The sequence below is a fragment of the Rhamphochromis longiceps genome, linkage group LG12 (genome assembly GCF_057381845.1).
Source record: "Rhamphochromis longiceps isolate RC_006_pf linkage group LG12, R_longiceps_female_GT1.1, whole genome shotgun sequence".
In the NCBI taxonomy this organism is placed as follows: domain Eukaryota; kingdom Metazoa; phylum Chordata; class Actinopteri; order Cichliformes; family Cichlidae; genus Rhamphochromis; species Rhamphochromis longiceps.
Window position 1 is genome coordinate 43497906 of NC_140568.1, and position 27784 is coordinate 43525689.

Sequence of the window (27784 nt, forward strand, 5' to 3'; positions counted from 1 at the left end):
ATGAAACCAAATTTCCTCAAAGTATCTAACAGGCAGCTGCTAAGCATACCAGAGTCGACGAAGCCCTCCTGCTCCAGCTTCCTTTCCATCTCCAACAATCTGTCGTTCATCTGTGAGAAGGCCATTGGGAAACGAGAGCGAACAAACATTTTGCCTCCAAACCGCGATGGACCAAACGCCTCTGCAAAGTGCAAACGAAGTCGTTCAAGTATGCCACTGTATAATGCATGACCACACACACACACAAAATGCATATATACACACAGTAATATGCATATATACATATGTGCGTGACAGCAAATATATATATATATAGAAACCATGTTCCAATATCGACGTACTACGAACATTTTCATAGTATTTATGGATATGTAATCATAGTATGTGTATTTATATTCATATGTAAGTGTCTCTTATTGTTTCATTACCAGACAATGGGATAATACACTCTGTCATCGTGTTTTATGATGTGTGGGCACTGATGGAAGGATCCCCAGTCTAATAACCATTTCTGCTCCTTTTTCGTCTTTCACTCGTGGTACTGCTGCAAACTGGGACCAGCCACAATCGCAATTAGCCAAACACTACAAATATGTATCTATAGATCTATGTATACGTATATATATATACCCATTTATGTCAAACGAATACTAGGTGCTGCTTTCAATGCTTTTGGGTGCTGAAAAGTACCAGAAAGAGGGAAAAAGAAAGTCGAAAAAAAGGGTAAAAACAGAAAAATATCAGGTATAAAATTCCACAATACTGCAAACTCATTCTTTGCCTCTTTAAAAAAGAAAAAAAGAAAGAAAGCAAGATGCTGCTACATATTTGCAACTACGATAAACTCCCTTTCCCCCTCTGCTCCTCACCCATCCCTGATTACTCATTTGGACATTAGCAAAGAAAAGCATGCTCAGCTAGAGGCAGAGATACACCAAGCCGACAAAATGAATAAACACAGACTTGACAGGGAAATAAAATATAATGCTAACCAGTAACATCCATCGGCTGCCAAACCAAATCTTTACCAAACCCGACGTTAAAACTGAAGCAAATAACATTAAAATAACCAAAGTCATCCATCAAGAAAAGAAAGAAACGTCCTCTCGGTGAAGTCTCTCTCTTCCTTCGCATAGTGGTCGACACGTCACCACAATCACTTGTAAGCGTGTTTCGGTGGGGCGGCGGCGGGTTGAGAGTGGGCGGGGTCGATCCCAAAAGCTCTGGGGAAGTAACGGCGGGACTCACATGACGTCGTTTTTCAACGAGTCGCTCCACTCGGCGGTTGCCGTTTGTTCACTTTCACAATGAGCAGGTGGGTGCGTGTGCACGTGGAGAAGGCGGGAAGGTGGAGGTGTTTGATTTTTTTAACTGTTAGGAAAGTGTGGGGGCTGGTGGAGGGAGGGCCGGACGAGCGCCCTCCCCCTGTAGTTCGATAAAGAGCATTCCCAGGTCAGAAAAACAACAACAAAAACAAGAAAAACAAACGGAGAGGCGGAGCGTCACTCCCACCCGTTGTCCTTGATCATGTGAGCCAGCTCGATGATGAACTTTCCCTCTTTGTACTTTTGACTGCTTTCAAACGCGTGCTCCTGTTAAAAGAGGAAAAACATCAGAGAATCAGTCAGGAAAAAGAAAAACACATTATCAAACAAAACGAGTGACAGTGGGAATACAAGTGGAAAAAGAGCAATAAACAGCTGCTCTTCATATCTCAGTGGCTCATCTGTGCTCACTTTACTTTTCTCCTATATCGGTGCATCTTTGTAACCATCACCGGTGCATCATATAGACTAACGTGCTCTGCAGGGACTGCTGATGTAAATTAGCAGCTTTGCTAAAATCTGGCACGCTTACATCTTCCGTTTTTTGTTTTAAAATAGTTATAAAAACACACAAAAAGACAGAAAGACTGGCGATTTTGTCCCAGCCCTTTTTTATATGGAGAACATGGGAAGCGTAGAGGCAGCATTCAAGCATCCAAGATGAACACATTGATGTAGCACTATCACCATCTATCACATCACCGTCAGAGAACAGCAGGGCTTTGAGAGATGCAGAGAGAAATATGAGAAATATTTCCTCCGGTGTCCAGATCGCTTCGTTCAAAGGTCTAAACTTCCAGACCGGCAGTGCATCTCGTTAAGTGCTGTATGATTTCCGGCATATGTCCCGGCCCTGCTGAGCTCCGGGAGACTCGTGCGAGTCTGCTTCTGTGAATATTTGCTCAGCCTGGTTTGCCTTGTAAACCAGTCCTGCTCTGCTTTGCTTGCAGGGCTTTTCAGAGAATCTCTAATTGTTTTTGTCACTGAAGCAGCAGCTTTAAGTGAGTCCCTGTCTTTATACCGTGTTCAGTTATTTTACACCCTTCTATACTCTTTTCACACAATTACCAGGACAAGCCTCTTCAAAACGGCCTGACATTTAATCACTGTAGACTCTCAGAGGTATCAGCCTGGCTGTCTGCAGCCAACCTTTCGGCACTGTAATTATCTTGCACACTTGGATACCACAGAGTGTTCAATCTCTGAGCCCAAACAAAAACCTGAGTATTTAAAAAAAGAAAAAGTGTCACAGTTTCTTTAATGAGCATTGCTTTAATGAGAGCAACCTCGTTCTTCTGACCTGTAACAGCATAATGTGTTCTCTCAGAAACTAGAAAAACCACACAGATGCAAAACAACAAAGCAGCAGCCTTAAGTGATCCATCAAGACAGACGGGGAAAGTTTAAATAGCAAATTACTTACATATTTCCAACCAAGGGTGGTTTTACAGTTTTCACAGTAGATATCAGCCACAGCATGTAAACCTGTGAGGAGAACCCGCTCCTCTGCTGGCCCGCAGCCGACATTCACCCTGTAAGGAAGGCAGGGAGATCAGGAAAGGTCACAAGGGTCAAGGAAATTAAAGCAGAGCATAAATAGAGGCCCTGTGATTAAATATGGTAAATGGCCTGTATTTGTACAGCGCTTTACTTAGTCCCAAGGACCCCAAAGCGCTTTACACTACATTCAGTCATCCACACATTCACGCACTGGCGATGGCAAGCCACAGCTGCCCTGGGGTGCCACCGGGCCCTCTGACCACCACCAGTAGGCAACGGGTGAAGTGTCTTGCCCAAGGACACAACGACCGAGACTGTCAGAGCCGGGGCTCGAACCGGCAACCTTCCAGTTACAAGACGAACTGCCAACTCTTGAGCCACGATCGCGCCTAAATCTACCTAAACCATTTTGTATAGACCGAATCTTATTTTCTTGCAGAAAGTTTCAGGAGTGAAAGCAACGCAAAGATAAACGTGTTAAGAATGACTCGACGCTGACACTTTGCTCTTAGTTTGCCCCCAAAATCTTTGTTGTGTTGTTAAATCCTCTGCTTTAAATTTACCAGGTAGGGACACATCAGCTCTACAGACGTCAGCCTTTCCTTGAAAATACCACGAACCTTGGCGTCTTACTTAATTTGCTGACGAACTGGTATTGCCGCGCAGAGGTGCAGCAACCTGTGACGGTGTGAGAATATGTAAACATTCACGTCTACCTCGGCTGACCTGTACTGTCAGCGAGCTGCACGCTTGGATTTGTTGGCAGATGTAGACACAAGAAAGAAAAGCGCCTGATGCTCAGCCTCATGAGGAGAAAGGCAGACACGTCTGATAACTCACAGCAAAACAATCCAGGCAGACTGACTGGACTGCTTTTTGTGGTGAACTGGCCCTTTAAAAACGCTGCGCTGCAGAGAAGTTTGAGTGGCGTTTTAATTAAACGAACACGTCATAAGAAACACACTCCTTTTGAAATTATTATATGTAACCAAGCAACCGGTAGATGTCTGCAAACCTTTAGTTTTTTTCCCTCCACCACAAATGTTTCTGTTTTTCAGCCTAAATGTCTTTTTACCTGCAGCGCACCATAAGCTTCGTCTCAGGGGTTCGGTTGCTTTCACATTGTTCGGAATCATTTATTCAGACGCTCGTAGACTGCTTCTCTCATTCGATTCATTGTGACAGGTGAAACAATGTAATTCAGAGTCGGGTGGCACGAAGCTGCTGAAAAGCAACACTGTCTCAAAATGTCTCGGGGCTCTGGGGGGCAGAGCGGGGGGCGGCTTCTGCGTGGTTCATTAAGACTGAGAGCAGAGTCCCAAAAACCAACCAACCAAGAAATAGACCGGTAAAACTTGCTCTCAGGTTCAAAGAGATGAATGCTAACCAGCTTTTTCTGCAGCACGGACTGAAACTCTGAAAGAATGGAAGTTCGTCCTGTGTTTACCGGTAAGAAATGATTTGTTTGTTTCCAGGTCAAATGATAAATTAATGACTGGACTCATTAAAACATGATTAGAAATAGTGCAAAAGCTGAACTGGTCGTGTGTGTGATCTAAACTGAAAACTACAATTATTTTGACCTGCAAAACACCAAATAAATCAGCGCTTGCTGGGCTTGGCTGCTGCAAACTGGAACCAGACTGTTTCTGAGTCACTATGGTGCCAGAAATCTGCAGTTCCTTTGAGTGTTTGTAGTTAAATTTTCTGGCATGCAATATCATTTTATGAACCCACAGAGGCCACCTAAAGGAGGTGTTTGTAAGCCAACTGTGGTGCAGTCTGCATGCATGACAGATCCATGCTCCGAGAGCATGAAAATTTATGTGCATCTCATGCTAACAGCTCTGGCTGCAGCAGTGCACTGATAAGATGCAGGTGTACAAAGAAGCATCCCGGCACAACATTTCCTCCTATGAACCTTCATCACTGGAATGTGTGCATCTATGAGGACATGGGGGTGGGAACTATTAATTAAAGGATGGGTTGCTTTAAGTGTGCTTTTCCTGAACAGTGATTATGTGCGTGCATAAAGCATGTGCTGAGTAGAACTTATCAAAATAACTGTAAATGGCTACTCCGGCAAATTCTGCAGAAGTGAACGGGGTTAGTGGAGGTGATCGTTCCTCTTTCAGTTCAAAATTTTGGCCTGTGCAGTTAAGAAGAAAGTGCTTTCAACATTTCATCAGCTAACATGGTGTTTCAACTGATGAAAGTGGCAAATGTTGAAAGCAAAGTGGAGTGAAAGAAGAATTCAGATAACTGAACTGTGTTTTAAAGCCAAACTAAGCTATAGGTCAGACTGCTTATATGAGAAACAAGGAGGGTGAGCTGGAGGTGTGAGATTCATACTTACACTGAATTAAACAGATAGGCTCTTCCTTGACTGCCTTGAAATGACTGAAACCAGAGAGAGAGAAAAAGACATCATGTAAGTTGACATTAAAGAGCTGCGCCGCACCGCTGAGTTCAAGAATGTCAGCATCTGACGCCCCGGGGTGCTTCTCCCCCCTCGACTGCTGTGCATTCTTGTTCTTCCACCTTATCAACAGTCCTGCACAAGTTTGGCTGCAGGTAAGGAATAAAATGAGGCTCAAAAATGCAGAAGCCTGAGCAGATAAACAACACAGACAGGTCTATGAATAATGTGGACGTGAGAGCAGTAAAAACATTAGACCACATAAACAATGACTCAGTATTCACAAACTTCAGTTTCTGCTAAGTACTGCATGGACAGTCATGTAAGAAGAGGTCAATACTCTACTCAAAAGTAGAGTATTAAAGTACAAGTAGGGCTATGAGGAAACAGATGAAAGTTTGTTTTGAATAAATGGATCATATAAAATCAAGGTAAAAATCTAATGAGTCACATTTTTACAGTTTTTCCGCCTGCAATCTCAACATTTCAAGCTCCACTGTTGACATGCAGCTCCAGGTATTCAGTGCATCTGCTGAACAACAAAGCAGCTTTCACAGCAGTTGATAGAAGACTGATGTCTGAGGAATGCTGCAGTTTAACAGGGATTCACACACCCGCACACACACAGCTAATAATAACTACTTTAATCATCGTCATCACCCCCAAAATGAGCTGAAAACCCTGCATCAGTTTTATTAAACGCACCCCGTGGAGTTTTCTCGTTAGACAGGAACTGTTATGTTTACATCCCTGAAAATAGCATAAGCAGGGATTCCTTGAGGCAAATCAAACACAGCCTTCCTTATGAGGCTGGAATTAAAAATGTCTCTGCAGAGAAGGATGATGTGGGTAACCGGGGGTCCTATGTGTTCATGGTAAATGGCCTGTATTTGTATAGCGCTTTACATGCTGCTGCAAACAAAAGAAACTTTGAGTCAAGTACTCAAATAACATTTTTGGGGTGTTTCAGTCTTCATTTACAGAAATGATGAGAACAAACCAATGACAGCGGCAGGTTTTGTCTGAGAGTAGCACAGATGAGCCTGCTGAGCTGTTTACAGAGAGAACGTGAAGCAAACAAGAAAGTGCCTTAAACTTGCAGTCATTCAAATGTCCAGCAGGGGTGATTCCTATTGTTGCAAAGATGTCTGGTTGTATAGTAATCTATGGGAAAACGGGCCTGATTCTCACTTCCTCCATGAGCTCAGTAAATACTTTCCAGATTACTTTATAGGCTCAATCACTAGTTCCATGTTGCATTTAATATAACATCGTGTTCCTTTAGTAAATCATGGTTCCCATTATTGTCGAGGCAGATAAAGCTTGCTATGCCTTACCTGTGGGAAGTGGGACTATCACAGACAGAACTACCCAGGTTCATATTATATCGGCATGACATGTTTAGCCGTTAGCAGATGTGAGTCTGATAGCATCTGCCAAAAATAAACCAAAGACACAATTAAAGAGAATTTTACATTGATAATTCAAAATTAATACTTTACAGTAGTATGCTACAGATCAGGAGTTGGTTTAAAATAGAGACACAATCTTAAAAAGAATAAAAAGCAAATCCACAATGTTTAAAGTTAACGCACATAGTGCACATGTCACTGCATTTCCACACAGAGCCACTAGAGGTCGCTTAAACTTAAAATCTGACTATAGGTCCTAAGAAGACGCTTGCACAAACAACTTATGGTAGTGTCGCTCCAGCAGGTCCCTGAGGGACAGCCGACGCCTGCTGCTGACCGGGAGGGAGTTCTTTCTCCCCACAGTCACCAAGTTTGTTTACAGGGGAGTGGCCAATTGTTGGGGCTGTTTCAGTAATACTGGAGGGTACACTCACTCACATATGTAGTCCTGATTGCTGTTGGAGGTAATAAAAAGAAAACTGGCCTTTTTTACTATCCTGCTATTTGCCTGCCATTAAACATACACACGACTGTTCTGTAAAATGTAAACAGAGCGCAGTAAAGCCGTCACAGTGAGTGACAACAGAGCCTGCCAGGCTTCCATCCTCTGGTCCCGTCATCCCAGGCTGGGCGACAGGCCTCGATCGGCTTTGCTTTTTCCATTGCAAATGAGTGTGGCAGATACATTTGTTGTTGCGGTTGAGGGCGCTGAGCTAATACCGCCTAATAGGAGCACCAGCTGCCTCCTTCACTGACCACAGCCACAACCAGCACTGAGGCCCGGGGGACATCTTTAACTGCCCAGCATCTGTCCAAACCGGCAAAGTTGAATTTCAGACGTTAGCAGTTCGTCCCAGCAACAAATTTGAGGTGCAAAAAAGGAAACCCTTCTCTCTGCAGAACTCTTATTGTCACATCCTTAACTTTGGTGTTTGTGTTTGAAGGGAAATCTATGCACACATGCAGTGCAGTCCAGCGCCACAAGACATGCGACCTTTAGCTGCGAGAGGGAACTGGGTCGGTCCCCGTGGAGTTAACAACAAGTCCTCGGCAGCGTTTAGGCCAGAGAGGGTGGCGGGTTACTCTGTCATATCTGTGCTGCTCTGTGGCTCGCCATCAGCTGAACAACTGGCAAAAGGCTCCATCTCTTGCTGCCCTTATCTGTTTCCCACAGTCTATTTTTACTTTGCTTGTGTTTTTTTCTCGAGCTGCTGCAACATTCACTAAAACATTAGCAACAGAAAATCCTACAAGATTAAAAAGAAAAAAAGAGAGAAAGAAATTCGGATAGTAGCTTTGGGAGACAGGCGGCAACCCAAGCGTCCTCCAGCCTACCAGCGGTCCAGCTAGACATCCCAGGGACTGCTCTGTTGACTGTTTAACCATGCAGCAAGAATCAGATACCAGCTGGAAATATTCACACAGCTTGTTTTTTTGCTGCTTAATAAAACATGACAAAAACTGGAGTGTGGTTACCAAGCTCATTTCTTTAAGCTGCTGCAATCACACTTGTTTTAAAACGCTTGTTCCCAAGAAATAAATTCTACAAAGCAAATCTCAAAATCCCTGAATATCCTGTTGACCACATGGGACTAAAGGGAACAAGACCTCGCACACAGAAATCTTCTCCTTCAGCCAAACACACGATACACAAATCCACCGTGAGAGCAGTGAGTGTGCTGTGTCACTGGCGTTTCTTCTTAAAATGACGCCATAAAAATGAAAGAGAAGCTGTGAAACAAACACTTGTGTTTAAAAAAAAGGAAAGAAAAGAGATTAACTCAGAGCTCTTATAACAAACACGCTGAGGTCAACTTTTACCATCTGTTTGAACAGATGTTGGCTGTTGCAGGTGAAGCTCAGCTCCAACTTAATCTTCTTAAATCCCAAGGCTCTGTATAAATTCAGTTAGACAGCGTTTGTAAGGAAAGTAGATCTGGTGTTTGTAGAGTTTGTGTTGGCTTCTGTTTTATTATAAGTCCTGTAGCGTTCACTCACAGATATGCTCCGACGGGACATATCAGAGCTTATGTGAAACTTCAACATGAACTAATGAGACGCAGTTTGAACTTGATTATAGAAGAAATTGTCCTTTTCATGTCATCCCTCCAAACCTCAGTTTTCTTATTTGAAACTGCAGTTTTTGGTTTACTTGCTGCTTTGAGTCTCTGTGTTGTTGCATTACCCAAACCCGCCTGTGAACCTTGCTAAACTTTTGCATTCATTGGTTCAAAAGCAGCGCTGAACCACGATGATTCCTCCGCCGTGCTGCACAGTCAGGACGAGGCTTTAAAACTTTTATCTCATCTTTCCTGAAATGTTGTGGCTCATCCAAATATTTGAGACACACTCCAGTGTTCCCACTCAACGTTTTCCTGCGAGTGGACGCATTTAAAGTTTTAGTCCTTTTTCCATGTTGCACTCTTGGCGTGATCATTACAGGATATCTGGTCATCTAAAGGTTTGTGATCCTCTTAGAGGCATCCAGTTTTGTTTGCCTCTCTTAATATGCCGTTCTTTCTTCCCACTGTCACCAAGTGTTTGCAGATATGGGATTGTTGAATCATTGGGGCTTTCTCTCTCTCCATGAGATCGTTTTTGTTGTGAAGTGATGCCATTAAAATAAAACTGAAATTGTCTGTAACCCACAGGTGCGATGGATGTACTGTAGGTGAGGACTTTTGTCTATAAGTGAGACAATCACCGCTAAACATCACCGCTGATGTTGCTGCGAAAAGGTTCAACAAAACCTTCCTGGTCAAATGGAGTTTTTTTTAAAGAAGAGAGAAAGAAGAGCAATATTAAACTGACTTCTCTGTCACAGGCAAACTTCCAGTTAAAGATGGTTTAAAAAAGAAAGACGAAAAAGGAGCTGCGTCTGTTAATGGTGAGAAATGAAAAGTGCGATCAATCCATTAGAGGGACTTCCATCAGCCCGATGGGTGGGACGAGGCCAAGGTGCTGAATGAGACACTCAGCCTCCTCGTCAGTATTCGGGCGGCATCCTCCCGCTCCAGGACCACGTTCACACTGCAGGCCTTCACGCTCTGCTCTTAACCGCTGCTCTGATTTCAGGATGCCGTATCGCTATCTGTAACCCGCATCTGATAAAAATATGAAGCGACAGCGATGCTGAAAAGAAGCTGCGTGCTCAGGATGACAACAACAACACGTGTCCGATCAGATTTTGTGCCTGCGCGTCTTGTGTTCAGCGTGTTTGGGTTGAAGGTGTTGACTGAAATTAAACCGTGTCATTGATTGTCTAGCTGCCCTTCATGTTAACAAATCAGTGACAAAAACAGACCATAGAATCAGAGCTTAGGAACTGTAACAAGTCAGGCCTGGATATCGGCACAGTTTTAGCCTCAACTCAATCAGAACAGTGAGAAATATATTTAAAAAGTTGTCTGCTGTAATATAAATATAAAATAGATATATATCCTACAGCAACAATCTAGCATCATTTCCCGAGGAACATGTTTGCTGGCAAACTTAAAATCCAGCTTAAATATGTTTATTTACTTTGCATGCTTTGCTGCAGCAGTTTGCAGGAATCAGCCCAGGAAATAAACAGACATAAAATATTATAAACATTGCATTTGTTTGATTAATTCCTCTTTTAATTGATAAACAGCCGTACAAGTGATTTAAATGCATCATCAGTGTTCTATGAAACATATAATCTGCACATTAACTGATGCTGATGCACATCAATCCCAAGACTGCCTCAAACATTTTCATCAGGTTTCCACCATAAAAAACATACATCACCATCTCCACTCAGGGCTGGGGTAATAAACATATTTAGTTTAGTGGCTGAAGCGGGAGGGGGGAGGCCACTGTGCCTGCCATACTTCCTTCTGGTCCATGTGCTCAGGTTAATCCTCTCTTTCAGGCTGCTCCATCTGCATCTTCCCTCGCTGCCTGGCATGCCTCGAAGACTCTGTGCACAAGCTTGGTAACGAAACATTTTTCCCCCACTCTTCTTTTTTATACCTGACTCAGGGGATTTCCAGCACCCAGGCTGCAGCGATGGAGAGAAATCTGTCAGAACCTGCAGATCTCCTCCAACACTTCCCTTTGTGTTTTTGTTTTTAAACAGGGCTCAGGAACTACTTTCTCCTCTGCTTAGACCACGTACAATGAAAAAACCCCACATAACGCACTACCGGTGCGAGATACTTTCACTCGAGATGAAAATCAAACATGGACAAGGCGAGCGGTCCTTGGCACCATGCAGTGGAAAACACCAGACTACGGTGTCATCTTCTCCTGAGTAACATAATCGGCTTAGAAGGCTCGATGCTGAGGTCCAGCGATGCCGCCTTGGACTGAACACACACATGGCAGCGAGGTGTGGCGCAGAAAGAGGAGTTTATTAATAGATCAGTGTGAGGTACGGTCAACAATCAATATCGAGATATTAAGAATGATTTCCAGATGGATGTTTTCACGGTATGATGCATTTGTGTGAAATCAGACATTAAAATGCACGTTTGTGTTTTTTATCCATCAACAAAGATCACAACCGGGTCAACAATAAACAACGACGCTTCCACATAAAGCGGAGCGAGAAACACCAATCAGAGTGCTGCAAGGAGAACATTCGGAGGGGTCCTGATGTGATCTAACAACACTTGAAATGAAATTTTGGAAACATATTAAACGGTCACATCCGTCAGCGCTCTGCTCCCTGACGTCACCGTCGTAAGCTGGACCTGAGAACAGGAGGCCTGCGGGTCGAGTCACTCGCAGGTTTCAAAGCTTTTTCATTATTTTGAATCACATGACAATATTTAAAAAACTGCTGAATACAAACTTTCTTTAGGTCAAAAGTCAAACAAGGGGTTCAGGTGATGTTGAGCATGGGCAGAACTTTTATTTTGTAACTACGATGGTTATTTTATTTTGAAATGATTGCTAGGAAATTTAAATCAGCACTCATGTTATTGATAATTATCCTCAAAATTAGCCTCTCTACAGTTACATGGATTATACTACTTTAGGTGACATACTGGTGGTCAAAGACATAATCGTATGTTGCCCTATTTTGAGAGACATCTCTACTTTAAAAATAAAATCATTCAATTGCAATTTCTCAAACAATAGAAAAAGACTGAAAATGCATTCCTGCACTCGTATGAAGGAGGCAAAGCGTCTGTTACTGTGGCTGTGAGTCCACGTGGCAGCATTATGCAACAAAATACATTTACTGCTGCGCTGCGTCGCAGGTTTTCCTGACATTTGCAGTTTTTCTGGCCGTGTTCTGATTGCTTTCTGTATTAATTATGCGGCGCTTGAACTGCAGGAGCTACGATTGTGAAATTATCTCCTGCGAGGCTGCAGGAGGAAGCACATGCACGGCGGCCTTGAGAAACCCTTTTGACACTTACCCCGATGAAAGGCTGCTAATTGAACTTCAGCTGAAATATCTGCATCCAAATGAAGTGCACGCAGCCTTTTGTAGCATCTGATCTCTCTGGACGCCTTTTACCTTTTTTAATTAAAACTAACAATGAAGTGAGTTGGGGGGAAAAATAAAAATATTACGTGCACTTCAGGTCAGGATTTACAGAAAAAAAAAAACATGCTACATAGATATTAGTGTTATGAAGGCAGAATAGGAGCAAAGAGCCTCATTTTAAGCATTGAAACCTGCCGGAGAAGAACAGCCTGTCCGAGGAAGCGCTCTTAATGAAATCCAATTATTATAGACGTGGATTGTTTGGCTTAAAGAGGTCGTCCGTCATCAGTCGCATTAGTCCAGTAAACACAGCAACACAACCCAGTGACTTCACTCTTTACTCCAGTGGTGTACTGGGAACTGTTTAGCACTGCCAACTAATCGCGTTCCTAAGAAACAGATGGAGAATAGAGATTTTTATGGCCGTATATAACTATTTAACATCATAAACCACCAACCAGCTCGGTTATTGTTCGGGGAGTTTCGTGAATGTTGCCTTGGTGTTCCTGACCAGTTAAACAAATGTAATTATTCACCAGTTTGCTGGTCGGCTAATTGTTACTTGAATCGTTTGCACTTGTCACAACAGCGCGGGGCATTTTAAAGCGCGTTGGCGTTTCTGACTGCAGTCTGACGCAAACATCGCCTCTCAGCTTTAACCACAGCAACACCATCTCTGGTTATATGTTAGTAAACACAGCAGCAGGATGTCTGCGGTTTGATTCCTCAATAATTCATGAGAAAACAAGACAGGTTTAATTTATTCCCATGGAAATAAAGCCCACAAACCAAACAAAGGCCAGCACGGACGTGGCTAATGTGAAGTCATAAATCAGCTCCCAGACAGAAGCGCTCTGGTGCTGCTGGTTTTCCAGCATTCCTGCTCCAGTGTCATCTCTGAGGAACACTGAGAAACAATGTGGCGTGACTTTAATAAAGCCAGCAGACAGGCTCAACAACCTTCAACACCTTCAGCTCCTCCCGCTCTGACCGTCATTATTGTGTTGCTTCCATCTAACAGTTTGTCACACGGGAGGCAACATCAAGAAGAATGACTGCAGCACAGGAAACGTGGGTTTGATGCTCATAATAACACATGACCGCGGTGAGACATTTGCCACACCGGCCATTCGAGCCGTGCAGTGCTGGTGTAACTGCAGATTAAATATTTCAAAAGGCAAACAGGCGGCTTCTTTTGGCTGACATTTCAATGCAAAATTACGCCTGATCAGATTCAGCAGCACCTTAACCACACAGGCCTGTACTCAGTAACACACAGTATTGCATATTTTCCTTAAAAAGAGCTCTCTGGGAACTTTGCTCTGGAAAACAGCAGCTGACCTCTAGTTTTGGCACCGTTTGAATCGGAGACGGCCCATCGCAGCCAAGAGTGTGTAAAAGCATTTGTTCCGTTCCCTGCTACATGCTCGTCTTCTCCAAGTCACACAGAGAAAGTCAAACTGACCTCAAAGCATGCGGACCGGCCCTGATCCAGTAAGTCACCGATCGGCCGTCATCAGCCGCTGTGTCAACTGAGCGAGAGGTTATGGAGGAGATTACAACAAGCTGCTACTTGATGGTAAACAAGGAGCCGCTGATAAGAGAATGACTGAGCAACAGGGCAGTTATTATTGTTTCAGCTTCACTTTCATCCATCGTAATGAAAACTAAACGTTTTTTTTTAATCCAGCTTTGACCATTGAGGATGAGCCGTGTCATAAAAGTTACATTTAATAGCTTTTTCTTCCACGATCGACTTCCTATTTGCAAAAGCGCGAAAGAAATGTATTAATTACAAGAGCAAGCAATGGTGCCTCGATTTAAATAACATCCCATGAATGAATCATGTTTCCCTCTACATTTTTCTTCTGCTGATAAACTGAAGGTTATTTGCATGAGCCACATCGGCTAAACTTCTCTTCATTTATTGCTTTATCCCCCCCCCCCACCACCACCACCCACAGCCACCCGGTTTCAGTTCAACTTTGCTGGAGCAACAATTTAATTTCCCCGCGCAGGATCCAATAAACCTTCACTGCATAAAACCTCCTTTCTCCCCTGTCACAGTCTTTGCTGCGCGTGGAGATAAATCCACATATCTGACATGGCTCACGACAGGTTAAGTGAGGCGCAGATAAATGAGGACACCCTCCCCCTCTCTCAGGCCAAAGGCACATCCATTCATGATTTATGACACTCGTTAAAAATTAAAACCCAGTGAAATTGTCGTTGTGCAGACTTTGCAACTCCAAACTTACCACCTCGAGGCCTCCGAACCTTCTGAGAGGCTGCTGGTAAAGCTTTTCACTGAGCGTGCTGTTGTGCTTGCACCAACAAACAGAGTTATCAGCATTTGCTTCAGGAGAGAATTAGCACATATATGTAGAATTTTTAAACACTGGATTTTTGACATAGGGGCCAGTGGTAATGTTATAGCTGTTCCAGTAGTACCCATGTATCAGGGTCATAAATCACATTGTTATAATTACCCAAAATGTGCTCTAAACTCCCAAACTGCTCCTTTTATACTTGACTTTTAGGACCTCCAAGCCTGTAGTTATGTTCATTATCAGTTAGAGCCCCTCCTCATTCTTTTCTTCTTCTTCTTCGGTGCAATCCTATAAATACAGTGTACCCCTTTTGCCTCTCCCCTTTTCTACAATTCCCCTGTGGGAGAGGTGGGTGTCATTTCTTTCCAACACTTTAAAACACACATATAATGCATATTTAGCCACCTGGATGTTTCTGATTGCGATTTTAATTCAGTTATTGTCATTATTAAGCCTGTTTTTGTTAGATGTTATAAGTGTGTAGTATGTGTGTATCATAAATGTGTTTTAGGCGCCATAAATGCTAGCATGAATATATACTCCTTGCTAGCTTGGGAGCTGTGGTGGGTTGAGCTAACCCTCTTCCCCACTGTTTGTATTTGGTCGTCGGAGCTGGAGTGGGCAAATTATTTACTTGGAGGTCTTTCTTTCTTTTACCTTTTTTATCAGGTATGTCGGATTTCATGTTGTTGTTTTTGTTTTATCTTATGTCAAATATGTTACGTGGAAATGCATACTTTATGTTTAATGTAAAAATAAATGCCAGCCCTTACTCGACTGTACTTGGTTTCAGTTTTTTCCAAGTGAGTACCACATGACGTACGTGAGGTCATTACAGCAGCGCAGCCTCCACACAGTCGATCCAAGCTCAGATTGATCAACTTTTCCATTTAAATAATCAGCTTAGCGCTCGGGAAGGCCTTAACGCAGAGGAGCACGCCGTCGTAACACGTAAAGGTCACCACTTCTGCTCTGCTTCATCTCACAGTTCTGAAACTTTCCCCTCCAGCTGCCGATTCACGACCGGCGTTAAAGCGACGCTTTCACACTTTTGCGCGTTTGTGCCCCCAAATGCCAGCGTGGACTTCGATACAGAAATCGTGTAATAAACAGACTTTAAGGGGCCACAGAGCTCTTTGTATTTGACTCAGGTTCACATTTGTCACTCTCTGTGGGCTGATGAATGACCAGCCCTGGCAGGACAATTTCATTTTGGGAAATTGGCTGAATCTTCAGCGTCCTGCTGTGCGCTCTGACTGTAAAATGAGGTTTTTTGCTTGGTTTGGTCTCTGCTAGAATTGATCATTAGTGAAGACAGGATTTATGTGCAGGCAGCAACAAAACGATCAGCAGTCATTTATGATGGGAAGTTAATACTGAGGCTTTTTTCCACAGGACTACGCAGACATTTGACTCCACAGACACATCACAGAGGAGGGGTCACGAGTTGATACCAGCGACCAGTTGAAAACCAGTCCCACCACCAGGTACTGTGAAAACTGTGCGGAAATTAGTGGTCCTAATATTCGCGTTTTCAGAGATTTTCCCTGAGATTCCCGACTTTAAATCCAGACTGGCACCGTCGGACACTTTATGACGCTTATAATAATGTGTCGTCTAGATTCGCTTCAGGTCACAGACTCGCGGAGATGAATTTCTCTGACAATAGTCTGACGGCAACACTGGATTCAACGAGTGACACATCATTTCTACCAGCACCTTTACGCTGTTCGTACTCGACAGGAGTGGATGATGATGAAGGTAATTTACCTTAAAAAAAGGGTAAAGTCAGAATGAAAAGCACAATCACAGGAATATTAGTCACACCAGCCCAGCGATGACAGGTAAGGTGAGTAGAAGAGCGCTGAGGTTTTCATGCTCATCAGCCTCAAACTTTCAGTCAATGAACGTCTGAGATTGAATGATTTTTGTGGCTTTCTAAAGTGTTGCCATCCATGCATTGACTTATTTAAAACTTTTGTTCATGGAGATTATGGAATCTGAAGACATTATCTCTGACATTTTGCAATATGCAGCTCTTTAAAGCCACACTTATCTACATCATGACAATATACGATATGAGCTAACACAAACAAAAACACGTCCCCAGGCCAGCGGCGCAGATACGAAGCTCGACTGTCTTGATTTTTCCATCTCAGATTTTCAAAGCACGTACGAGGTTACCAAAGATGCTCAGCGAACCAAAGCGGCTCTTTCAGCTTTGACGTTTTTAACTCAAAAACAGCCACAGAAGCAAAAATAGCCACAGCAGTAACACTTTAATAGAGCGACCAGCTCTTTCATGCTCGAGCAGCGTCAGTGATAATAGCAGCCCCGCCCAGCATCCCAGCCTCGGAGAATTTATGGGCAGTAACAAGACGCAGACGCCCGAGCGAACAGGTACACGAGCTGTGGAGATGCAGCAAGTTGAGCATCACATAAAATTTCATCTGTGTCATTTGCCAGAACTGATATCAGATATTGCTGAGTGGGATTTCACAGTTTAGACATATTTATTCACCACAAAATATAACGAGCATGCTGTCAAATATGACTGCCTGAGAAAGTCATCCTCATGGTTACTAAGGAAAACATGCCATTCATTTTGATCTGCAGATAAGTCTGCATAATTATCAGAGCTCGATTTTAACCGTGAGCTGCATAAATCAGCACAAACACTTTCAGAGCTCTAACTTTACAAATTCACATGCGTGTTGCTTGTGCTTCTAATTCAGTTCCATCTAGTGAGGATCACTTATTTAAAATCTCCACTGATTAGGGCTCAAGAGTCAGGGTTAGAAATGAAGTGTCAAAAAGCGAGTCAATCCCAATTGCACTGCCAGGATTAACAGCCTAAATGCACAGCATAGAGCCTGATATTAAACAAACACGCAGCAGTTTCAGTTTCCCCTCAATGACACCCGTAAGGTTTTTATTTACACATGTCAGCTGTTTAAGTTATGCAATACTAGGAGGTGACCCACTTTGAGTAACAGGTGGATTGTGACACAGACGGGTAAAGCCACTCGCAGCCTGTGAGCCTTTAGGTAATCTGACTGAGTCACTGAACCTCCTCAGCATGTTTGTGCTGTTTGTGCCTTCAGAAGTATTTATAATGAAGTTATGTGACACATGTTATGGATAACCACGTTTTGGTTAAAGGTGGTTTCATCGCCAGCTCCAAAGAAGGAAAAATAAACATGGCGGCATCAACAATGCTAAAGCTTGAGCCTTCACAGCAGGTGACACCATTTTTGATATACAGTCTATAAAATACTGCACAGTGAATCTCTTGTAGCACATTGTTAAGGCTTTAAAGCACACGATCCACCTTATTCCTAACACGAGGCAGCTGAGCTCTTATTTTGAAGGAACAATAGAAAAAAAACAAAAGCTCCCAAAATTCACGTGAGCACGCCTGCTCGCTGAGCTGGCTGAAAGTAAATATTTGGTTGTAAAACATACATTTAATACCACAACATTAGGTTATAACAGAGTGAACTGCGCTAGTCACTATGCTAAAGAACGCTCAACCATAGACTGTATATTAAAGACGGACATAGCGATAGTGACATCACACATTTCGGCCATCGCCATGGTAGCTTTTTGAAACCAGATGCGATCAATTAAAGGACACCTCACACTCATACGGTAACGGTTTGTCAATAACAAGGTGGACTCACCCTGCAACTGAATGTCTCGCCCCCTGCTGGCCTTCGTGAACACTGCAGGTTTATGCACTTCCACACCGGCTTCAGGCTATGAGCTCAGGAAGCGAGGCCAGTTTATGGGATTCGAGAGACCCATTTATCGACAGACTCCCGTCTCGTAGCTCTTCCAAACTCGCATTTTAGATTTTATATAACTAAAATTTTCTGTCAGCTCAGGCGAGCACGGCAGATTACGAGAAGTTCCTGCGGCATGCTGGTCACCATAGTAGTCAAACAAACACGAGTGTGCGGCGCGGAGCAGCCTGCTGGCGCTCGCTCAGATTAATTCTCTGTTCTGCTCTCACGTCATGACGTGTCTTCAAACAGACAGTATGGCTAAAAACAGTTTACTGTGCCACAGTAACCTACATTTGCTTCTTCGACTACATCACGTTATCCACGCTTATTTATAGCTTACAGAATGGGCCGACACTCGCAGCTTTTATTTATAGCTCTAAGGAGAGGGCCAACACTCGCTGCTGATCAGGGTGTTTTAAGCACGCTGCACTAATGTAATATTTCTCTCTAGTTGACCTTCGGGATGGCACCAAGGGTAGCTGCTGTGAGATTTGTGAGACAAGTGCAAAACCCTGAAGCTTTCCTTCCCCCATAAATAAAACAGAGCAGCTGAAGTCATGTGAAGTGCTGCAGGGTGGCTTTATACGAAGGGCAGGGACGAGCGAGCTCGTGTGGAGCCGTCATACCTTTGAGATGAGCTCGTCGTGGTTGGCCAGATGTGCTCGGCAGTGAATGCAGCTGTAGGTGCGGTGGCAGGACGGCAGGTAAGCCTGGAAGGTCTTAGACTTGGTCATCTTCACCATGTCAGTGGGGCAGGGCTCCTCGCTGGTGTCAGGGCTGGCACTGGAAGAGTTGCAGCTCTGCTGGACTTGCTGACAGAAGAAACACTGGAAGATGCAAGCAAAAGCCGTCGTTGTTGTGGAGTGGGTGTGTGGCACGCTCCACACAGACACCACGGGAGAAAATCAAACCTGCGGATAAGTGGGAAAAGGAAAGAGATGATGTGGTGAGCGGCACGTTCCGCACTTCCTATTTATAGCGCTCGTGAGCTTAATTGCATTTCCAATATAAACAGCTCGTTCACTGGAGCAATCATTTGATTAGAAACATCTATTAAGTGATTACAGTCGCATGTTGTCCCCGACCAACACGGCTGCATGGTTATGTAACTTAATATGACAACGAGTCAGAAGCCACATAACACGTTTCACCTGCTCTCAAACTATTTTCTTCTTCACAGCACATGATAGAAACCAGCCTGTCTTCATTTTGTCTCTTTAGACTGAAAGATGCGAGAAGAGATCAGCAGCTTGGAGATAAGTCAGAGGAATTTCTCAGGAGAAACAAAAATCGTTCAAAAGACAAAAATATACAGGATTTCGAATCTAAAACTCGGCACCAACTCTTGTGCCTGTAGAAACTTAAGGAAATGCTGCTCAGATGTCAGTTTTTCAAGTAGCTCGATAGGTTTTCCTCTCATGTCATTAATTTACACGAACAAATGGCTCATAATCATTTTTGTTGGACACTTGACGTCAAAGTATGTTAATGCACGCCGAACGATCCAGGCAGTGTTTTCAGTAGGAGAAGTGTTGCATCACTCAGCCGAGTGATTTCTTCAGTCTGGAATGAACTTGGCTGACTGATGAAACGTTTGTTTATATGAATCAACTTTCTGGGATTTTATGTCAAAGGATACCATTAGTCACATCTCTTGGCCTTATCTTGGAACGTGGCGTTTAAAGAAGAAAGAGGCACGACTGTCTGCAAAGGTTTCAGAGGTAAAAGTGAAAGCAGGCGCCTGCAGCGCCGCAGTAAAAACTGCACACCAGCACAGCTGCTGAGACAATGAAACAGAGGCCCGATAATAGGTGCGAGCTTTGAAAGGGGTTCACGAAAAACACGTCTGCAGATCTACACAGATGCTAAACATCCACCCACGTGGAGTCTTCCTTCTCCTCCTCCTACTCCTGTTTGCAAGCATGCGACTCCCAGCTGACCAATAAGAGATTAATGCTCACATAAAAATGCATATGTGGAATTTTTTTAACCTCAAAAAGAAAAAAAAAGAGAGCCCGGAGTGACAGACCTGCACAGATCTGCCACAACATTAAAACCACTTGCAGGTGAAGTGAGTGACATTGATGATCTCGTTAGGATGTAATGTCCTGCGGGGACTCGTCGGCTCCTGGAACTGCACTGACATGCAGATGTTACTTTCACACTGCTACGGTTACTCTGCGCTTCCTGTGGGACTGTGCAGGTAGGGGGAGTTGTTAGATTCATTTAAGCGCACCTGTGCAGGCTAGAAACCGAGCCTAAATAAGCTCAGTGTAATCGATCTCTCCCCCTCTGCCTCCTTTGATTTGGTTTGCTCCATCTTTTGCTTTCTGCTAACAGCACCACCACACATATCGCTTCTCCATACACAATCAGAAGTCTGTGTTGGCAGGGGTCTCCCACAGCAAACTGTGTCCCCACATTTGTTAAAATGAATAAATATGATCACAAAAGTTTGCAAAGGTCTTTGCAAGAATGTTTTAAAATGCATTTAATTATTAAACCAGATCCAAACAGCATGCAGACTTTTTCCCAGATTTCAAACTTCCACGGACATGCCTGAACAAGCCCCATCCCAGACACCAAGGCTGTGATCCTGGACTGAATCTAAATCAAGAAAAGACTAAAAGTAGGTGTTGAAAACATCCCACAAACAGACTTGGATAAAAGAATAAAATGAGAGGATATTTTGTGCTCGCCAAACTAAAAGCAAATAGAAAAACTGAGGAAGTGTTCTTAGTTTTAGTTTTCCCCCCAGTGTGGTCGGGTTTGTGACACAACCAGCCTCACGAGGCTTTGGAGTCTGTGATTACTGGGATGTCCACCGGACTGTGACTCAACTTCCTTCACAAACTGTTGCATTTTGCTATTGTGAGCATCGTATCTTGGCCCTTAGTAAAACCCGCACTTTTATAAAATTCAGAAAATAAAACTAACCTGAAGCTAAACATTGCAAACTAAACTGCAACGAGTAAACCCACGAAGAGCTAATGCAAAGCCCCACCCACTCGGTGTCCTGACCTTTAAACTTCTCAGAATAATCATGATTAATCGTTAGGTTTGTGCATTGTAGCCAGGCCAGAAAACACATTTTTATTTACTGAGGCATTTCTCCACATTTACACAAAATAAATGAATCACTGCTGTAACTTTTAAAGGTGCAGTGGAACTCACGCAGAATTCGATTTGAACACATTCAGACCCACTCACTGTTCAGCTCTGCAGACAAACATTCACTGCTGTGCATGGTGCTAAAAATAGCATTGTATTCATTTTTAAAAATCATATTTTGTGTCATTTTCTATTTTACTGGTTGCTGCATGTGAAGAGCACACGCTGATTGAAGGTGCTAAAGGTGACGGACTGATTGATTGGCTGATTGAAGGTACATGTATTGATTTGCAGCAGTGTATCAGCAGCCAGGAGGCGCAGAGCACCTGAACACTGGTGTCGAGTTTCTGGACACCTGTTGAATGCACGCCTGATATTTGCTGTGCTTTTAGCGCTGATTAAGTTTCCACCGACAGCTAAGAAAAGTCATCTTTGCCTGCTTGTGTTTAACTTTGTTACTGATTTACAAAGTGCATCTTCCCTCATATGGATTTTTTTAAGCCTTTTTCTGCTGAACTACTGACTTTCAGGAAATGAGCAACACGCAGTAACTTTACCAGAGAGTCAAAGTCCTCAGCCCCTAAACATGCAGGGCTAACGGAATGCTAATCGGGTTAACTAAGGTTACTAGGTTAAGGGAGATAAAATTAACCGTGGTAAACACACCCGGCTGGATCTTGATAAATCTTGAGGACTTTAGATTAGATTTCCCAAAACTACACAGCTTTAACGTCATCTGACTAAACTGTGAATGTCAGTTGGGTTGGCATGGTTACCATAATTGGATGGATAAACACAGTTAATGGCTACATAGATGTTACAAACGGTGCCTTTATAGATCCAGGACATGCATTCCCCTTCCTGTTTGTCCCATTGCAATGTGATTGCAGTTCAGGTTGGGGTGCAGTAGGGGGCGCATCGTGAGCTCATCCTCCATAAATGGTGGTAAATTGTGCTAAATGACTGAGACAAATGCATATCAACAACACCTCCAAACGGGTATGAAATGACATTCACACACTTCTGTTTTTCTTGCAGGGAAGCCAAAATTCTCCCAAATAAAAATGGCCGATGATGTAAAGGGACCCATGGTGCTGTGAGGTTCCTGATACCCACAGAGATGTGTTTCCCTCTCTCACCCTGGCCTATTAAAATCATGTTGAAAACTGGATGAAGAATATGAAATGTTTATATTTTCGGGCTCACCAGCGCCCCCTATGAAACCAGAGCGTGAGGATTCCTGAAGTTTGCAAATTCTCTGGCTCACATTTCCCATGTTGACTGAAATATACGGTGAATCCGACTCTGTGGATCATATTTCCCCATTCAAACACCAACCAGCACATTGTACACCCAAACTCTCAGACTTTCACTTTTATCTCTCAAGAGTTGCTAAGTGAAGGAAAAATCCACCACACGCCTCTCTTAATATAATCTCTGCATAGCAAAGGTTGCCCCGTTAGACAGAAATCCCCTCAAAACAATAACCCTGCGGCCCTGCGAGGGAAAACAATTAAAAAGGCTCGAGAAGTTTCCAATTGAGCTCAATGTGCCGCAACAGGAAGAGCAGCACCGAGACAGAAGCCAGCAGCCAGACAGAAAACAAAGGAACTTCCGCAACTCAACAGGAAGCAGCATGAAGCATGGCTGCTCTGCAAACACAAACACACGAATATATACGTATGCATACACAAAAACACACACACAATCAGCCAGGTAAAAACCTGACATGCAGACACACTCTGGCCCACAGAGGCCCCACGCAGAGAGCCACGTTTACATACATACAGTATAATCTGCACAGGTGCCGAGGCCTAATCCCTGCATGAAAAGGACAAAATCCCCTCTGAACTAGCTCAGTTTAACCCCAGTGGCACGTACACAATGAAGGTAAACACAAACGCACGCACACACACTTTATAAGCCAAGTTGCTGACTTCAGGCCATTTAAACTACATGTTCTGTTTCTTTGATGAAACTTTAACATTTCTGGAGTTTTGCAGATAAAAGTGCTGATAAAACACTTTAAACACGACGCTTTGAATCCTGCAACATTGTCTCCTCCTCCTATTGTGTCCATGCACTCCATCGCCTGCCATCTCACCTTCTGCTTCTGTTTTTTAATTAAACAAAAATATCTTTCTGCTTTTAAAAAATTAAAAGCAGAAAGATATTTTAAAAGGGTGGCAATGTGAGTGGAGAGGACAGGTAACAGCTGACATTCGCACTGAGCAAAGTGAAAACAAAGAGGCAGCACAGTGTGCGTCTCTGGTAACCACTAACAGGAAGAGTGTCCAGACAAAAGACTCGCTCCCTTCATCACTGAGTCCAACCAAAACAAGCCGATAACATGCGTTTTCGCTGAAAGTCTTACGATCCAAAGCAGTTAATCTGACCGTTAGACGCGTTTGCAGCCCTCCCAATTCCTCCTGCTCCTCTTCTAAATTTGTTTATGCCCAACAAAGAGCACGACGCCAGCTCAGGCGCAACAGTGTTGCTGTCTGCTTTCATTGTTTGTTTTTCTGAGCCTGGCGCTGTCTCTGAATCCAGCGCACACAGAACCTCGGCTGCTGCTTTCTTTCAGTTTTTAGGCAAACGGCGCTTCAGCTGCTGCTGTACTCACCACCTGGATCAGATCTGAGCAGAGCGCAGCTCGGTGGAAAACTGCTTGCTGGAGGAAGAGACAGAGAGGTGTTGTTGTTGGGGGTTTTTGCACTTCTTGTTGCTTTTTGGACTTAAAGAAATGATTGTCGGCGTCCCAGGCTCTGGTCCATGGGTGATGCTGCCAGATGGGAACTTATTGTTGCCTCCTTTGGGTGATGACGGTTCTCATTTTTCCCCACACGGGCTTTTGTTGTGCCTTTTGTGTGCGCAATGGACTGGCCTGGTTACTTTACGAGGACGTCACCACGTGGGAGGGAGCGTGAGCTTTGATTAACAGCCCAGCTGACCAATAGATGCCTGTGCTGCCTTCAGGCTCCCTTGGGAAAGGTGGATTCCAGATTAAGAGCGCAATTCAAGGTAAAATGGTGTGTTTGTGCGATTTTAATGCCTGCCATTCTCTTTAAATCCACCCTTTGAGAACTCTTATTTTATAAAAAGCACAACTCTGTTTTAAAGTTTATTTGTAAACTTTAATCTTGTAAATATTTGTCTTTGTTTACTGGTACATTTGTACTTCATTTACTTTAGATTACCAAAGTATTTTCGACTATTTTTTAAAAATGTGATTTCCACTAATTAGTATTTATATCCATATTTACAAGATTTCTTTTGAAACTTTAAATGCTTTTGGATCCTTTTGGAAAGCCATACTTGGAATTTTTAGTCAACGATCCATCCTTGCTTTATTCTTATCCTGCTTATCCACTTCAGAGTCATGTGGAAGGTGGAGCTTATCCTTGCCTTCAGGCAGTTTACAACCAATTTCCAATCACCAATTAACCTAACATGCTTTTGGACCATGGGAGGAAGCCGAAATGCCTGGAGTGGACACGCAAACACCACACAGAAAGGATCAGATTTGACTTTTGCTTGGACAGGGAAAGAATCACTTTCTTATTTTAGCTCAATACCAGCAGAAAGCCATCTGGCATATGGCTTCAGCTGGAATATGTGCCAAAGTGCAACAACATCTATGAGACATGACAGCTAGCAAGCTAAAGAAGCACAAATTTGGTCCCCTCCAAACATGCCAGAGGCAGTCAGAGGTTTTTGCTGGACTGTGTGAGAGGTAAAGGAGGCAGGCTGCATGCCAGTGGAGATAACTGCAGAGCCATGAAAATTGGTGCCTCAATTTTTTTCTTGTTATTTAGGTTACATTGTTAAATCGTTGTTTAAATGATTAGTAGAAATTGTTTTTGTGGATGGATTTATGCTGCTTAATTTGGTTTTATAAAACAAAATGTTCCCAGAGTCTTCCACCCACATGTTCAGCCAGAGTTTTTCTCTTTGCGAGTCTGAAATTGGTCATAAATGGCATTATCACGGTTTCCTTGTATCACTCTTTAGATGTCTGTGTTTCTGCTGTGACAGACTGTCATCTACTTATTTCCCAGAAAAGACAATCGCATATTTCTGCTTGGAGACCACACAAAGGAGGGAGAACACCCCCCCTACATGTTATTGTTTTTACTGTCGAGATTATTTCCCATGCGGCTTGAACGCACCACAAAAGGGAGGTGGGAGCGCGCAGACACCCGGATGTGTAAATAAATACAAGATGAGAATATGAATCTGGATTCTGTCCTCTACTTCACACACAAAGCAAAATAAAAATCAGACACACTCGTGTGTGTGCAGCTCGGTTCCCCACCTGCGGATCTTCGAGTTAAATGAAGAAGATGATGCGTTTGCGTTCCCTCCAATCACCCCGATGATTAATTATTTCAAGATCAATAATAATGAATCTGTGAGTTAACCAAATAGAACTAAGAAAATGATTGTTTTCATGTTCTTTACAACTAAACAGTCAGACTTACATCATCCGGAAACGTCATAACTGAGTAATAACGAAATAATTAACGGTCGTTTTTCTAAGAGGCAACAACATAGGCGATAAAACAAAGCCTACCACTGTGACAAAGACCAGCAGGTTCCTTCAATGCTCTGTCACGTGATGAAGATGTTTTTATGGAATAAGAGGCACAAAAACAGCAGCCTTCCTCCTCACCCTCCTCCTCCTCCTGCAGCTGCTGCTGCTGCGCTGTTTATGTGTCAGCGCTGCATCATCCTGTCACTGGACATCACATCTGGAACAGGACGCCACGAATGATCACACCAAACATTAACAAAGGTCTCATATTAAATAGTACAGCTTGTCCTCTTCTTACCCTTCCGCTCCTGGCGTCGTGGGCGCGCTTACCTTAAACAACATTTCATGTTTCTCCTTTTGTTTATTTTTAAAGTGTTTCATAACAATAATAATGAACTGTATCGTGAGGACTGTCGTGTTGTAACAAACCCTGAGGGGCGATATTGCTTCACCACGAGGGCGGCTGATGATGATGATGATGATGATGCATGTAAACACAATATTGCAGCTTCCTTCAAGAGGTGCAGGCAGAATGCGCGTGGACGTTATGAAATCCGTCCTTTCGCTGTGTTTTTGTCGCCTGTTCACGTGGCATTATAAACACACACACACACACACACACACACACACACACACACACACACACACACACACACACACACACACACACAAATCTGACCGAGATCTGCAGCCAAAAAAGCGCACCGATGATGATGGTGGTGGTGATGAAGGCAGCGCAGATAATCAGCTGAAAGCAGCGGCAAACCGTGCTTTTTTCTGCTCTTGAACACAACTTGGAGATCAAATTACAAAACGTGTCCCATTAAAGGAGAGGATGTTGTAACCTTATAATTAATGTAAGCAGATTGGTAAAGCCCCACGGTTACATAAATCCACCCGAGCTGCCATCCTGTAAGACCACGGACTTCCACAATGGGGACTAAATGATATCATCTCAAATTCTAGAGGGTGACACCTGATTTTTATTTCTTCCCCGACGCGTCAGACAGATTAAACCAGCCCCACAGACACGCAGAGCAGGCTTTAAATACGGAAAAACTCCTCTGGTGCAACAGGAAATAGAGTGTGACAAGATCTGCACACACTCTTCTAAAAGCACCACAGCACGGGTGTATCTGACCAGTACATGCGTGTCCTCCAGCAGGTCACTGCTTCTGCACTTACCCCAAAAACTCTTCACCTTCCTCCCCGTCAGAGAACCAAAACAACCCGGCCAAGAAATCGAAGCTTTTCCCTCTGAACCAGCAGTGTGGATACCAGTTTAGAAAACAAACAAAAGAAATAAATTAAAATAAAATAAAATAAATGAGGATAGCTTCACCGTCCCATAAAGGCAGCAGCAGCCTCTTTAGGTCGAGCCCAGAGCCATTAAAGTCTCCAGAAACATCAGTGTCCTCGTTGGAGTTTCAATGCGTTCACAAAGCAAAAGCGTGAAGAGTGCAGCGTGGGCGAAATCCCCAAATCCCATCCGCTTGTTTGGGATCAGAGCGAGTGCATGCTGGGGTGCACCTCTGTACCTTCAGCTCTCCGACATCAGCGGCAGGACAGGCCGAGCTGTCCCGACTGCGGCCTTTTTTATACTGAAATCCTAATTAGCTCTCTGATGCGCGCACAGCCGCGTTCACGGCCGCGGATCTGTCAATTATAAGCGTCGCCTCGGTGTCTGCAGCTTCTCTTTAGCGTCAGCGCCGCACGCTTAGAAGGAAAACTTCAGCAAAAAAAGTGCAGAAAAGGCGCAGTTTTATCTCCATCTATCGGTGATGCGTTTAAGTGTCGCAGGAAATGGCGGGTGTCAGACACAGCCCGTGAGAAAACCACGCGGAATCCAACTTCAGCACAAGAATGAGAAATGAAAGAACCCCCCCCCCCCCCCCCCCCCC

The 27784-nt window shown here is 43.6% G+C and overlaps 1 protein-coding gene and 1 long non-coding RNA gene across 4 annotated transcripts; one reads left to right on the top strand and one right to left on the bottom strand.

Annotated features, from left to right (window-relative positions):
- Positions 1-679: 679 nt before the first annotated feature.
- On the bottom strand, positions 680-27679 carry ypel1 (yippee-like 1). Of its 3 annotated transcripts, XM_085426474.1 has the most exons (6): positions 27069-27679; positions 25923-26100; positions 18865-19149; positions 5182-5225; positions 2749-2857; positions 680-1592 (listed from the first exon to the last, which is right to left on the bottom strand). In XM_085426474.1, the coding sequence occupies exons 3-6, from the start codon at positions 18979-18981 to the stop codon at positions 1503-1505; spliced, it is 360 nt and encodes a 119-aa protein (XP_085282600.1). In that variant the 5' UTR covers positions 18982-19149; positions 25923-26100; positions 27069-27679; the 3' UTR covers positions 680-1502. The 3 variants fall into 3 exon arrangements, with proteins under 3 accessions (XP_085282600.1, XP_085282599.1, XP_085282598.1); XM_085426473.1 differs by lacking the exon at positions 25923-26100; XM_085426472.1 differs by lacking the exons at positions 25923-26100; positions 27069-27679 and adding an exon at positions 23973-24399.
- Positions 15844-22515, top strand: LOC146658070 (uncharacterized). Its single transcript, XR_014914144.1, has 3 exons — positions 15844-15937; positions 16072-16211; positions 22388-22515. It is a non-coding gene; the product is annotated as an uncharacterized LOC146658070 (long non-coding RNA).
- Positions 27680-27784: the final 105 nt, after the last annotated feature.